Source organism: Salvelinus alpinus, chromosome 2 (genome assembly GCF_045679555.1).
Source record: "Salvelinus alpinus chromosome 2, SLU_Salpinus.1, whole genome shotgun sequence".
In the NCBI taxonomy this organism is placed as follows: Eukaryota; Metazoa; Chordata; class Actinopteri; order Salmoniformes; family Salmonidae; genus Salvelinus; species Salvelinus alpinus.
The window spans coordinates 128,195,215-128,209,545 of NC_092087.1; the positions used below are offsets into that span (position 1 = coordinate 128,195,215).

Genomic DNA, 14,331 nt, shown 5'->3' on the forward strand with positions numbered 1-14,331 from the left:
TTTTAAAATGGTGAAAGCACTCCATGGCACTGCCCATGCAAAAACAGGCTTTATGGCAAGTGCATCCTCTATCCAAGTCTATAGTTGGTATATGACTGTGTAACCTGGGGATGGGACTTCAATACAATGGGTCATGTCCTCACTATGATAAGTATACCAACTCACCATGTTTGCAGTCTTCATCTGCTTGATCATAGTTTTTCTGGTGGTAGAAAGAAAACAAGTAAACAGAAAGTCAAAGCAGCAGAATGACTGTCCTCGTAAAGGTGGGTTTTATATGACAGAGGTCCTGACTGAGTCTTAGATAAGTGCCCAGAACTGATATCTTTGCTACTCAGAGCAGAGTCACTCGCAATATAATTATAGTACTTAAGCAGTCTCTATAATCGTGAGGCTTAAGTAGTGCGGTATAATTTTAGTGCTAGGAGATAACAGTGCAGTTAGCGGCAGAGAAATGAAAGGAGGTGGGACCTTCGTCGTTTTATCTGGTTCTCAGAAAACAAATCCAAGTCAAGATGGGCTTATGAGACTTTACTTGAACACACTTAAATTCAAACCCATATGTGGGCCACACTGAGGGAGTGGGTACGGGTGTGGGCCGAAAGGTGTGCATCCCGGATCAGTCTGACGCCTCACCAGCTGTAGCAGGGCGGCTATCCTGTAGAGCAGGGCGCGGCTGCGGAGGGGGGTAACCGTGTCATTGGGGGGGTTGGATGCGGGGGTTCCAGGGCTGGGAGGGGCCGGGGGGCCGAGGGCCAGCAGCGCATCTGTGCAGTGGCTCACCGCCACCTCGTACTCCCGCCTGGCTAACGATCCGCTGGCTTCTTCACATGACTTCTCCGCTCTCCTGTCCGCCATGACTCAGGGACAGAATGTCTGGAGAGAGAGGGAGGAGAGAGAAAAGGGGGTTTAAGTTGCACCTAGACACCGATCGTGGGTCAGTTTTAGCATTTTCCACACTAATGGTAAAGGTAAGGATTGGGGGAGAGGAAGCTGAATCTAGATCTGTACCTAGTGGAAACTTCACCCCGGAGTGAGAGACAGGGGGAGATAATGCTATTTCTGTGATGGGGTACTTGGGGTAGTGGGCTGGTAGGTCTATTTGTAGACACTTGCTTTGACGAGTTGAAATATCTTGGAATCCAGTTGTGTTGGTTCATAGACCTATATTCTCCTCACAGAGCTAAAAATAAGTAGTCACGTGTGGCACTACAAACCTAAGTTAGTGCTACTGGCGCCTAAGCTTAGGCGGTATACCTTATTTGGAAATAGCCATGGGATGTTTTTTTCAATACTGTTTAAACTATTTCTTTGATTTTTTATACATTTGAATATTTGCAGCTACCTTTTAAGTAAATACCTGCAGTCAACTTGTGCAATACGTTAGGATATAAAGATCGCATTCTTCATTTCACCCGTCACAATTCTTCATTATGAAGCTTACCGGTAGTCCCCAGTCACATGGTGTTTGTTTACAAGCACACAACGACGAGACCAGAGCCTTGTAAATTAATCTGTAGGGCAGCAATGTGCTCGTTGGCAATCTCGATGGGATTTTACATGTACTTGTTTGAATTGCTAACCTTCGGATTACAGAGGCTCAGTTGGGTTTGAACATTTGTGTTCAGTGCGAATATTACAGAATATCCCGGGATGGCTCAAGGTCGGTATGAAGGTATGACAATCTTACGCCGTCCCAGAAAGTTTGACATCAGAGACAAAATCCCCATGTCGTTGCCTACTTGGGGCGTGCGGTCGTCACTGACGCTCGTTTAATGAGCAGGTCAGAGATGCAATTTGAGGACTACCGATCCTGTCTTCGAGCAGTCCCATACATTCCAATATTCTCAAACATGTATGACAAAATCTGCAATGCTCTTGGAATGCGAGATGTGCAACGCCAAATGTTAAGAACGGCGAATAGTAATAGCCAATGAGAACTCGCCAGAGAAGTAGCCAGTGACATGATGACGTTGTTTTGCATCTGATGTGTAGACTCTCAAGCAGGAGATTACAAATGCATACTAGTAGTCCTTGCCTTTAACCAAAGCTTCATATCGTTACAGTTCTGAAGTTCACAATCAATGATATTCAATTCAAAAATGTTGGCTAGATAGATTTCAACTCTGTATGGCAAGGGTGAATGTCGTTCTAGCTAAGTTTAAAATCGAAATCACATCACATTGTTTTCCGCAAAACAGCGTGGTATCGAGAATCCTCACAACCAACTGAAGAATCTTGTACAGTGTGGCTCGTCTGTGGTGTGCCACATTGTTTAGTGCGCGCACCATTACGTTGGCAAGACAAAAAAAGCTACAGGAAAGACAGTTGTTTAACGTGAACCTCAGCGATGTTAGTGTCGGGTCTAGGGTACACCCGGCATTGCATAGGTGGTGTGCAATACTTACAATGCCACGGCATTCTAGGCTATGTATTCATCATTTCATAGTGGCAACAATTTTGTAAGTGATTAAAAGTTTAGGGTTCTCAAATATAGTAGTCAAATATTTTACTGTTACACAGCTAGCACACCGGATTCAACTTGTCAACTAATCATCAAGCCTTTGAATAGGTGAATCAGGGGAGCTGGTTCAGGGGAGCAAACTCTTATTTACAATGACGGCCTCCCCCGGCCAAACCCTAACGATGCTGGGCCAATTGTGCGCCGCCCTATTGGACTCCCAATCACCGCCGGTTGTGATACAGCCTGGAATATGGTCAGAGAAAAAAACGCTATGTGGGGTTCCCTGAAACAAGAACCACATCCTTTTTTGATGTCATAACAAATGTGCTGAGAGGCCGAGCAGTATTTCCTCTGTGGTAGTAGGTCTATATACAGGCTTAGTTGTTTACCAAGGCATTTCAATACATTTGACTCAATAATAAAAGCTCAAGTCAAATGACAAGCTTGTTTTAGGCAGGTTTTTCATAGTAACATATAGGCGCCAAAAAGGCCCCATGGCCAATGCCACTCGAGTCGACTGGAGTTAACCATTTGCAGGGTTGAACCACAATTTGAATGATTAGCAAAGAAAGGACCCATCAACGGCACTTAATCAATAGAACAAATGTGTGCAGCTGCGGCATTGGGTACTAATGTATGCTGTCTACAGGTGACACGAGTATTTCTGCACCTAATAAGCCTAAGCCATATGCACACAGGCAACAGGAGCATTGAGTAGACTACATTTGCCATGCAAAAATGTACCCTAAATCAATTAGAAATAGCCTGTGTGTATAGCCTGTCCACCGGTGACACTTGAGTATTTCTGAACCTAATAGGCCTATATGCACAACTACAGGCAATAGGGCAGTCGAGTTCACTACTGGGCACTTGTGGCTGTTAACACTTGTGGTGGCGTCTGTCCTCTGCAGAGAGTGTGGTGTCCTCTAGCGTTAATCACAGCACCGAGCTGAGCCTGGCCATGGCGTCCAGGGATTCAAGGGATACAGTGTCTCGAATAGAAACGCACGCTACCCTCCCGCAACAGAGTGCAATGACAAATAGCTGGAGGGGAGAAGGGGGCGACTAGCTGATGGGCAACAATCTGTTTTCATGCACTTTTCTAAATGTTACCTTTATTTACCTAGTCAAGTCAGTTAAGAACAAATTCTTATTTACAATGACGGCCTACCCCGGCCAAACCCGGACGACGCTGGCCCAGCTGGCACAGCTGGATGTGACACAGCCTGGATTCTAACCAGTGACTGTAGTGACAGCCAGACATTGGGAGGTACATGGAGGCCTAAATGTAAAACCTGACATGCAGTGTCTGGTGAGTGGTCGTCCCTGTTTGAGATAGCCTCTGCTTTGACTAAAAACAGAAAAGGCCTCCAGGTCCAAGGAGCAACTTTAAACAAACGCTCTATTTCTCCTTATCGGGGTTTGATATGGTTCTTTCATAGTGAAGAAACACACTACGCCACAGCAGTTATATCTAAGTACAGTAGCCTATTACAACACCACCTCTACTTTAGCAGAAGTGGGGCTAGTCTTTGTTTATGACCATCATTGACTGAGCCAGCTCTCAGTGTAGGGTGTCCAATCAAAAATGCATATTTTGACCAATCGGTAAAATAATGTGTAAATTCTGTTTTTTATAGTCCAAACCTCCTCATAATCCGTTCAACTGTTATTGGAGTTTTAACCCTTGTGTCCTAGGGTGACTAAATCAATGGAGGCCAGAAGAAAAGTGGTAAAAACAAAATTTAATTGTGTCAGCTAGGCTGGATGGTGTGCGAGAAATAAGGCAAACTGACAGGCTCACTGTTGAACTCGTCATCTTTCTTCTCAAATCTGGAGGAAATTAAACGAGGCAAGATAGATATCGAATTTGAGACATGATATGTAGCATTTCCCAACTTTTTGGATATAATGTTAATGATATATGTTAGAGAAAGACCAACTGAACAATTCTGAACTTGAAGAATCAGATGTGTCTTGTTATAAAATAAGGAAGCACATTTTCACCCACTTTGCGCAAAGTGTCCACTCAGTGTCTAATCTAGAGTTTCCACAAAGTGAATCACACATTTCAATTCCCTCACGATGACCAAGATGAGTGTATAAGCTAGGTTAGTTAGGCTATATTTTAGTCATGCCATAGTCCTAGCCTAAACCAACACCAAGGCCATCCCCCAGAACTTGTGTGTAACATTATCTTTTAAGGAATACCTCAGATACCGCCAAGGTTCAGAAGCAGGTTACCAAAGTATTCAAAGCATTTTAGGAAATGCTACAACTACTGTTGTGGAAATATCACTCACAGCACGTTGGAATGCAAATACATATTTGATGACCCAAATATAGGCCAACACTTTTTGTTTGGCATCTTTAAGTCTATTAGCTTGAACTTTTTTACTATTATGGATTGGTCAATAGACAAGAAATTGAGACAGCCAAGTACATGACATGAGCATGCTATGGCAGTTTGTAAGAGCAAAATGACAACCATGTGGCTTGCAAGTAATGGCCAGAAGAGTCATTAATTATATTTGACTGTCAAATGAAACGCATAATTTCAAATAAACAAAGATGAATGAAAGGGCGACATTTTTAGGCTGTTAGCTAGCTAGTTACTACATCGTTATGGTTTAGCTAGTGCTTACCTAATGGCAAGTTTGATCAAAACACAATGCCCTACTCGGCATGATCGCTCCAAAAAAAGGCACTCCTATAGACTAATACAAATATAAAAAGAGTCTATTTTGAGATTCAAAAAGAGTCTATTTTGAGATTCCGGGTCAGTTAATAATAAATGTACCGTGTCTGTTGGCGAGCCACTAACGTTAACTAGTAACTTGTCCCTTGTCGGTATTAGCTAAAACAACACGGTAGAAGCACCGCTAACTGTGGCTGGCTTCGAGTTCGCTCGCATGTTTGGTGGGACCACAGTGCAATAGTCGTGTGGCGTGATCTAGCTAGTTAGCTCACATTAGCTTGTATCAAGCCATTCAGCTATCGATTGTGACATATTGGTGTGCAACATGATTAAATATAGGAGGAATTTGAGCCATGGAAATGTATTGCTTCTAACTTTAAAAACAAATAAATTAGATTAGCAAATCGTTTTGCTAGCTAGGTGGGCTAGCAATAATTTTGTGATAAGACTGTAGACTCACTGAGCGATAGTAGCCAATACCATTGCATTGGCACAATTTACAACAATATTACGAGAAAAAACATAAAACAGTTCCATAATAATTGTCGTTGAATTCATCATGAGCACATAGTGAGAAAATGGTGCTGTCGACAGCAGTTTGCACGTCAGCCAAAATAGGGCCCTTCGCGTTGGCACCAAACTAGCATGCTAACGTTAGCCATCTGGCTAGCATGCTGACCAAAACGTATGCAGAATGGATACACAACTAACGTTTCCGAGCTATCGTTAGCGATATTGCCCGGGCCTGTAATTTTGGCTCGGTTTTTAGACGTATAGAAGTGACATGACATTATATTGTGCACTCGGCATGAATTGTATACCTTCATTACTCTCAGAATGTGTTACAGACGGGAGTCAAGTCGGTGTCCTTGCCACTGAAAAAGACAACTGAAAGGACTGAAAATAGGAAGTCTACACTTACCTAGCTTTACTTTCTACGCCATCTTGGATCCACTTGTCAGCCCATCGCAAAGGATAGTGGGATATAGCTCATCTGAAGGTTGAGGGGATTTGGGTCTTTTTGGTGTAGGTTGGGGTTTGACCATTGTGAACTTCTAACCAAGTCATATACCAGTCTTTATAGCAAGTCATTATACCAGTTTTCATACATTTCCCTAGATAATTGCATAAACCAGTTTCCAGGGTTCACCTAGCTGAGCACTGTAAATTATATAACAATATTACATCAATAAAACATTCTGTGTTGTATTTTGTCCACTTCATATAGGCTACTATCTGGACAATTTTCAGAGATATTTTGATGTATAGATGATTTGGATAATTAAAACAATAGAAAGATCATGTTTAATCGTACATAACTACATTTGAATTTTATTTCTACATAATATCCCATTGTCTTTGCTTTTATATAACTGCTATATTTGTATTTTCATATGGATATAACTACACAGTAAGGTAGAAATTGTCGATATAATACATAAGCTCACAAAATAAGTCTTGATTTAGTGTCAGCTGTGCATCCTGTAACATTTACAGTCATCACTAAATAGCTACAGAGGATCCAGAACCTTTCAAACCAACAATAAAAAGCTGCATCTGTCAGGTTTGCCTTTCACAGCTTTTAAACAAGTATTCTTAACTTGATCTGACAACAGTTAAATAAAACTCCGTAACAATCACATTTTCTGTTACAATACTCAACAAAATAATATCCATTATGCCATGTGAGAATAGTTTGTTTACATTGCGAAGTAGACATTAAAAAAAGACGTCAAGAACTCACAGCAAATGTTTTAATACAACAAGTTGCAAATGCTTTAACACTAAATCCCTTATGACGGTTACATGAAAAAGAGAGTTGGAACAGGAGAAAACATTTACAGCATATGCCCCTCTGTGGTCTAGGTTCTAGAACAAAGTACATGCCCAAATTGTGGTAGATAAATTGGGAGACCACTCTAAACAGTGTAATTCGTATTACATCAGTGGGACGAGAGATATGACCACTCTAAACAGTGTAGTTTATATTACATCAGTGGGACGAGACATATGACCACTCTAAACAGTGTAGTTTATATTACATCAGTGGGACGAGACATATGGCCGTAAGACTTGTTTATTGTAAATGCTTCAACTTTGCGTGTGGTATGTGGTATTTGTTATTCCAAAAATGTGGGCAGTTGACATTGGAATAACAGTTCATTCATCAATGTAAATTCAGAAAAACTCAATAAAGTAAAGAAGGAAAAAAAAGAAAACAATGCACTCGGTCCTCATCACTGCAGGTTGTGTATCATCTCCTCTTTGGCGATGAGATGTGTGGTTTTGTTGACCAGGGACATGAGGGAGTTCAGTTTGTGGGACCAGTCGTTGAGCAGGTCGTTGGGGTCCTTCGGCCTCTGGAAGTTGATGATCCCGGCTAGCCTGTCCACCTTGGCGTAGATGGTCTTGTTCACCACCAGGTTGGAGAGGAACTCCTCAGACTCCTGCAAGAGATATTAGAGATGTTAGAATCGGTGTCTTCAAAGACCATCAATAACAAAATCACACATTTCATTTAGGGTACTATAGTACTTCTATAGATAACTCAACAACAATAACAAAAAATTCACACTCCAATATCAAGTTGAGAATATGGATTGAGCTCAACTGTCGACCACTCAGCGAAAATTAAGTTGCCACGAGTAGCGCCGCGCATATATTGCAATGAGCGAGATGCAAGACCTCGCTTTCACACAGTATCTGCGCATGGGTTCTCTTCACACCGTTACAGGGTGGTAGCAATGGGACCAAAACAGAGGAGAAGTTTAGCCTTGCACTTAAAATGCTTAGTTATTGCGGAAATTGACCCACTATGCTGTTTACTTTGTACATTACATCATATCTCTAAGTCTACCTTTGATTTGACCTTTAAGGTATATAAATCTGTAGTTTAGTATTTTATTAGGATCCCCATTAGCTACCGCTAAAGCAGCAGCTACTCTTCCTGGGGTCCAGACAAAAGAGAAAACATGACATAATACATAACATTAGCAGACAAGTACAGCACAGTGACAGAACTACATATATTTAAAATAAGAATATACACTTTCATACATTCCTTTGCTCTAGTGTTACAATTGCTTTGTCTCAGCCGGTTCTGACTTCCTAATCTCACAGCACCTGTTGTTCTGTAAACACCAGAGGTAATCTCACAACATCAGGAACCATCTGTGTCCTTGGTTATTGCCTAAGCATTTCGTTGGACGGTGTATCCCGTACATACGACCAACAAAACTTGACGTCAATACCGCGCATAATCATGCGATTCATAGATGCTATTGAATGCAAGTGCGACGCACGAAAACAGAAATGCAACAATCGTATGACGTCTCAGCGAAGTCGTTCACTCTTGTTCAGTTCCCCTGGCGTGAACAGAGACGCATCATACGGAGCTGCAGTTTCAACCTTATTTTGGAGGGAAAACTATCCTTTAAGGCTGCATTCATTAGGGTTGAGGACCAGTAAGAATTCCATCCCCTGCCAAAAATGTAACAGATGTAAAGAGTAGATTGGTGGTGCTTACGTCTATGGAGAGGTCCAGGAGGCCAGCCATCCTCTTCATTGTGATCCTTGTGTAATATTTGGCCATAATTCTTATATTCTAAAGGAGAGATTAAGAAAAACACAAAAATAAGCAACGGTGCAACATAACATAGCTGGAATCAAAAATACCAATTACGTGAAAGTATTATAGATGGGAAAGGGACGTTCCCAGATCATTTTTCAGCAACCATGTTCCAACGAGACAGCATTGTGATCCCACCACAGACCCTTTGCTAAAACAAACTATCCCACTAAAGTAATTGTGATATTCTATCTATAGATATTCCATGAAAGCAGTTCCATAAATTACTTACGTGCTCCACCACTCTATTCTTGAGGTCCTTCCACCTCTTTTCACCCTCCTCTGAGCAGTTGAAAACGTCGGTGGCCGGGCTGTCGGGGGAGCCCTCCCTCAGCTCCTTCCCATAATCCTCCACCAGGGAGGCCCAACGCATCAGCTCCATGGTTGTGAACTGCTTCAGGAGGTCCCTGGACGGAGAGGTAAGAGGGAAACCATGATGAGACGAACCACAGCACGGCAATAGCACCAGAGTTTAGCCTAGGTTTCACCGTACCACAAAGATCAAGCATATGCAGTTGGTAGCTTAGCTAGATTTCACCACTGGGAATTGGCTAGGTTATATGGTACCTTGGCGAATATATAGTTAATTACTGTGTTACAGAATTGGATGATGAGGAATATTGTGAAACAGTATTGAATGCTAAGATTATTACGAATGAATCATCTCGAGGTTACATTCTTCTGATGAGGAATATTTGGGCATTGCTGATGAGAAATAATGTGTTATACCATTGAAGATTTTAAGGAATGAACCATCGAAGCTAGATTACATTCTGGTATTTGAGGGGAGAAATGAAAGCACCGGAATATAATGCAATTTAATGTCTTACTTGTATTTGGATATTTCTTCCAATTTCTTGTCTTCGTTGATTCTGTGCACCAGGTCGGACTGCTCGTTGTCGTAGGGAGCCAGTATCACGTACAGAACAACACTTTTCAGGGCCTGGAACAGGAAAGAACATTAGCGTTGTATTGTTATGTATTTTAAAGGTGCAATCTGTAACGTCTTAGTCCCCTGTGAAGGCAGACCCAATCTTAGTTCTATTTACGCCAATCAGTGTGCAGTACACTCGTTAAGACCCCTCTCCAACTAAGTCCTGCTGCCAGAGCAATATTTTTCTCAGAAACAAAAAATGTACAGCTGAAGCCTAAAAAAACAGTCTTCTGAGACCAGTGTTTACCTGTTGCCATTTGGAGCTATCCTCCAGAATGCAGGGGGTATCGTAGATGGCACGGTAGTGTTTGCAGATGGACAAATAGGATCCCTCGTGCTGGTCTACTTGGATCATCAGATTGTAATACTTCAGCTTAGACTCCTAAGGAAAAATAATGAGGTAAATGGTTAAAAATATTGCAGCTTGGTTCTTAACTGCTATGTTTCTTCATCAGGAGCAGCGTAGACAGCCAAAACAAACAGTCATTTTTTCCCCAAACAGCCGAAAAGAAAAATCTGACTTCAATATTTTGCCAGAAATAAATATTGTTTTCTGTCAAACTGTTCCGAAATAGGAAACGAAAGTGAACGTTTTGATTGGGACATTGAATGTTTAGGTAGTTCCTCCTCCACCCCAATAGACATAACCACAAATGGAACCCTATTCCCTACATAGCATACCCAGACCCCTATGGGCCCTGGTCAAAAGCAGTGCACTTTATAGAGAACAGGGTGCCATTTGGGAGGGAGGCCATATCATAACACCCAGCCTGAATAAACTCTTTGGCTTTCCTCTTTTCTCTCACCTCAGTGCCGTCCTCTGTAAAGAACTTGGTGTTGATCTTCTTGCTGATGATCTGGGTGCGGATGTAGTCCTTGACGGCGATGCACAGCCTCATTTGCTCCAGGATGAACTCCACCTTCTCTTTCTTCTCCATGGAGCCGTATGTCTCCACCTGTAGGGTGAAAGAGTGCATGTTGTCAGAGCCCTGGGTCATGTTCATTAGGGCACATCGTAGCAAAACGTTTCTCATTCGGCAAGTTCAGTTAATACCACTCCCATTTCGTGCCTACTGAACACGGCCCAGCTGTGCAACATCATAGCCTCGACCGGGAGAAGAATGGTTTGTGAACAACTGTTGTAGTGGTCCTGCCCTCAATAAGGACTGATGGAGGGCACAACACTTCACAGATACAAGATTTTATTTCGATTATTTATGGTGTCTCAGCCAACTTTCACTGAAATTATGAAAAGGGAAATTTCGCAGTTTTCAACTTCATATTCATCATCTCCAGCACCACCCCCAAAATATTTGAAAATGGCGAGTTTCTAAATTTTGTAGTAAAAAATATGGAAGAAAAGTGTTTCCAATGACAATGCCTACTCATAATTGGTTAAAAATCACACGATGCACACCAATGATGTCATTAGAAACACTTTTCTTCCATCTTTTGTACTACAAAACAAAGAAACTCGCCATTTTCACATATGTTGATGTCGGGGTGGTGCTTGAGATGATGAATATGAAGTAGTTCATTTGATGTCAAGGGGATTTGGCCGCCAGTTTGAGTTCTACACTTGTGTCTGAAGATTCAGTCCAGTAAGTCAAATAGCTTCATGCAACATGGATGGTTGAAACCTCATACCTCCAGTCTATAAGAAATTGTGAAAACTGCCAAGGAATGCCAGCGAAAGCCCCTTACCTGCAGCTCTTGGAGGATTGCTGCGGCCTCTTTGACCTCGCCATGCTGCTCCTTGATGTTTGCCAATGTTTTGGTCAGCCTGGCCCGCTCAATCTCCACATAGATCTGAGTGAGGGAAACAAAGCCGTTAGCGCATTTGAATTGCGACATGACTTGGACCCACAAAAGTAAAATATTTTGTTTTATGCCATCTGAATATGCATGATTGGTGATATCATCTTCATGTCATTTTAGGATGACCCAAGTAAGGATAATCAGAGAAAGTTTATGACACCACGTACCTTGCCAGCGGTCACTGTGCGTAGTGTGTCAATGAGTCTCAGCTTAACGGTCAAGTCGGTCACGGTATCTACATACTTGTAACATTCTTGCACCATCTTAGCAACAGCCTGAGAAGAGAAGCAAAGCAAAAGAGAAGGTTATATATCGAAAGAGCTAATATCAGGCAACACTTTACTTTGTCTTGGAACACATAAAATGACACGAAGAAAACATTGTTTTGATGGCGAAGCACCTTAACCTACTGGTGCATACCTGGGGTGTATTCACGATAAACCAAATGTTGGCAAACAGAACAAAAACGAGGAGGGACCTACATTAAATTTGTCCAACATAAATGTTTGTTGCGTTGCAAGCCATTTTCTATTGCAAAACGTTTTGGCAACTGCTTGCACTAATTAATACACCCCTGCCTCAAATGTTTTACCTTCTCTTAGTATCCCTTCAAAGAAGGAGCCCCAACTCTCACCCCTTTGAGCTGACTCCTCCTTTTAGAGAGCAGCATGATGTTTTCATTTAGGGCGTCCATGTCCTTCGCTTCATAGCACATCTGCACAACGGCCACCAGGATTCTGGAGGTTGACACCATGTCAGAAGCCTGTGCGGATGGATAAAAAGAGGACAATGTCACTCACAAAGATAGCTATGTGATTAGTCAGAGGAGTATGATCATTTATATAGTTTAATCTCAATGGAGTATGATGTTTAATTAGAAATAAATGAATGAATTCACGCTCACAGTCCTCGTTTGCTTCTCCAGCGACAAGAGGCTTTCAACTGCCTCCTGCAGCCTACCTTCCTAGAAAAGCAGAGCAGATCAATCCTAGAGTCAGGACAAATGACAGACAATTCTTACAAAGATCCATTTAAAATGACCACACATGATCAAATTATGAGATGGATGACCAAAAATACTAATGAAAACTGTATCATCCATAATGTCATTGCTGATCAGTCTGATTTGGGAAAGCCAAAGATGTCAACAAATTTCTGTCAGCTTTGACACATGATTAAAACTGAAAAACTTCACTAGCAAGCTATAACGTTAGTATATTTCTAACTAAAAGTAAAGGGGTCTTCGAAAAACAATAACCGTGGTACCTACGTTAGTAGTTGGTTGATAAATTAGTATACAATCCAACTGAAACGACCAAACCGGCTAGTAAGCATAACATAACACCAAGAGCGAAGATACTGTACTAGTAGAGTCTGTAGGTAACGTTAACGAGAGAAGTTACCTGACGAAAACAATTACTGTAGCTAACGTTACCTAGCTAACTAATAGAGATGTATAACTTACCTTACAAGTACATCGACTCAATATTTGTGATACTTTGTTGCAATACTGTTGCAATGTTGCCTATTATTACAAACAGCCCTTTATTTGCTAACAAGCTAGCTAGCCATTCTGCTAACATTCGTGATGCACCATGACTCAGCCAGCGCTGGCCTCATTCATACTCAACTTACTTTTGCCATTTCAGCACACTCCGGTAGACGTGTATCTACAGTTGAACTGTAGTCAACCTCCATCTTCACAAGCTTGCCATCTGATCTTTCTGATCGCTCCACCTCTGCAGACATGTTTTCCGACATCGTAAGCTGAATACTACGGCGAATTTACAAGTGAAATTTCTGCTAAGCGCTAACTGCTGCTAGCCTGCTGCTGTTGTGTCAAAACTACAGGAAGTGAAGGAAAACCGGCCAATCACAATGAACTGCAAAGGCCACCTAGGCTGCCAGAAGGACCCAGAGAAGGACCATAAAAAATAGTTGTTATTTGTGTCAGGCGTTTTGACAGTCAATCTTTACTTATTCACACAGCATCCCTCTCTCTCAACTTAACCTTTCCAGCTGTCCTCACTGATATTGTTTAATATTTTTTTCCATTAATAGGTTGTTGATGGGAGGAAACTGTGCTCAGGGTGAAACGTTATAATTTCCAGAATTATTTTCTAGGTTATTCTGGTATCTTTTTTTAAGCATTAAAATAGTGGGCCAATAACAAAAAGACCCCTGTCTCTGTGAAGGAGGCATTTCAAGTAAAGTGAATGTAAACCCAAATATGTTACAAATGATCTAATTGACGATGATGATGTAGTCTCGAGGCCTTCCTTCCAAATCTCATCTCATTGACTCAACCATCAAAGTTTCAAGACAGTTGTGCACTCTTTGTAATATTTCTCTTGGTGCTATTTCAGGCACAAACAGTCCTGTTTTTAAAAAACATTGAGGGAGAGATAGTGAGGAATGTCTTTTATTTGCAAATGGCTTACACCCATGGTGGAATGAGAACATTTCCCTGACTGCCCAGGGAAAAACTCATATGCACTTTGATATTATTCTGTATAATGAAAAACGTGTTACAAATGTCATGAATTATTATTATTATTATTATTACTATTATTAAACCAACTGTATAGAGAACCCTGCCTCAGGAAGCATATCATATTAAAGTATGATTCTGAAAAGTCCACTTTCACACAATGTTGTGAATAACTCACACTAAATTCATATATTTATTAAGTTTCTTTCCTGAGCATCAAATGTGATCACCACTTATAGTGCCTTGAGAAAGTATTTATACCCCATGACTTATTCCACATTTTGTCGTGTTACAGCCT

The 14,331-nt window shown here is 41.4% G+C and overlaps 2 protein-coding genes across 3 annotated transcripts in view; both read right to left on the reverse strand.

The window, feature by feature from the left end:
- Positions 1-6,197, reverse strand: part of LOC139568721 (probable helicase with zinc finger domain) — a 59,748-nt gene extending 53,551 nt beyond the window's left edge. Inside the window, exons 1-3 of one of the 2 annotated variants that reach the window (XM_071390753.1) lie at positions 6,085-6,197; positions 637-876; positions 166-202 (exon numbers count right to left, since the gene is read on the reverse strand). In XM_071390753.1, coding sequence (XP_071246854.1) covers positions 166-202; positions 637-858 — 259 coding nt within the window. In that variant the 5' untranslated portion in view covers positions 859-876; positions 6,085-6,197. The other variant, XM_071390754.1, reaches the window with a different exon arrangement.
- Positions 6,198-6,902: 705 nt separating this feature from the next.
- Positions 6,903-13,399, reverse strand: LOC139568723 (26S proteasome non-ATPase regulatory subunit 12). Its single transcript, XM_071390756.1, has 11 exons — positions 13,178-13,399; positions 12,447-12,506; positions 12,177-12,305; positions 11,710-11,817; positions 11,429-11,533; positions 10,531-10,680; positions 9,972-10,106; positions 9,621-9,733; positions 9,023-9,197; positions 8,689-8,766; positions 6,903-7,609 (listed from the first exon to the last, which is right to left on the reverse strand). The coding sequence occupies exons 1-11, from the start codon at positions 13,301-13,303 to the stop codon at positions 7,400-7,402; spliced, it is 1,389 nt and encodes a 462-aa protein (XP_071246857.1). The 5' UTR covers positions 13,304-13,399; the 3' UTR covers positions 6,903-7,399.
- Positions 13,400-14,331: the final 932 nt, after the last annotated feature.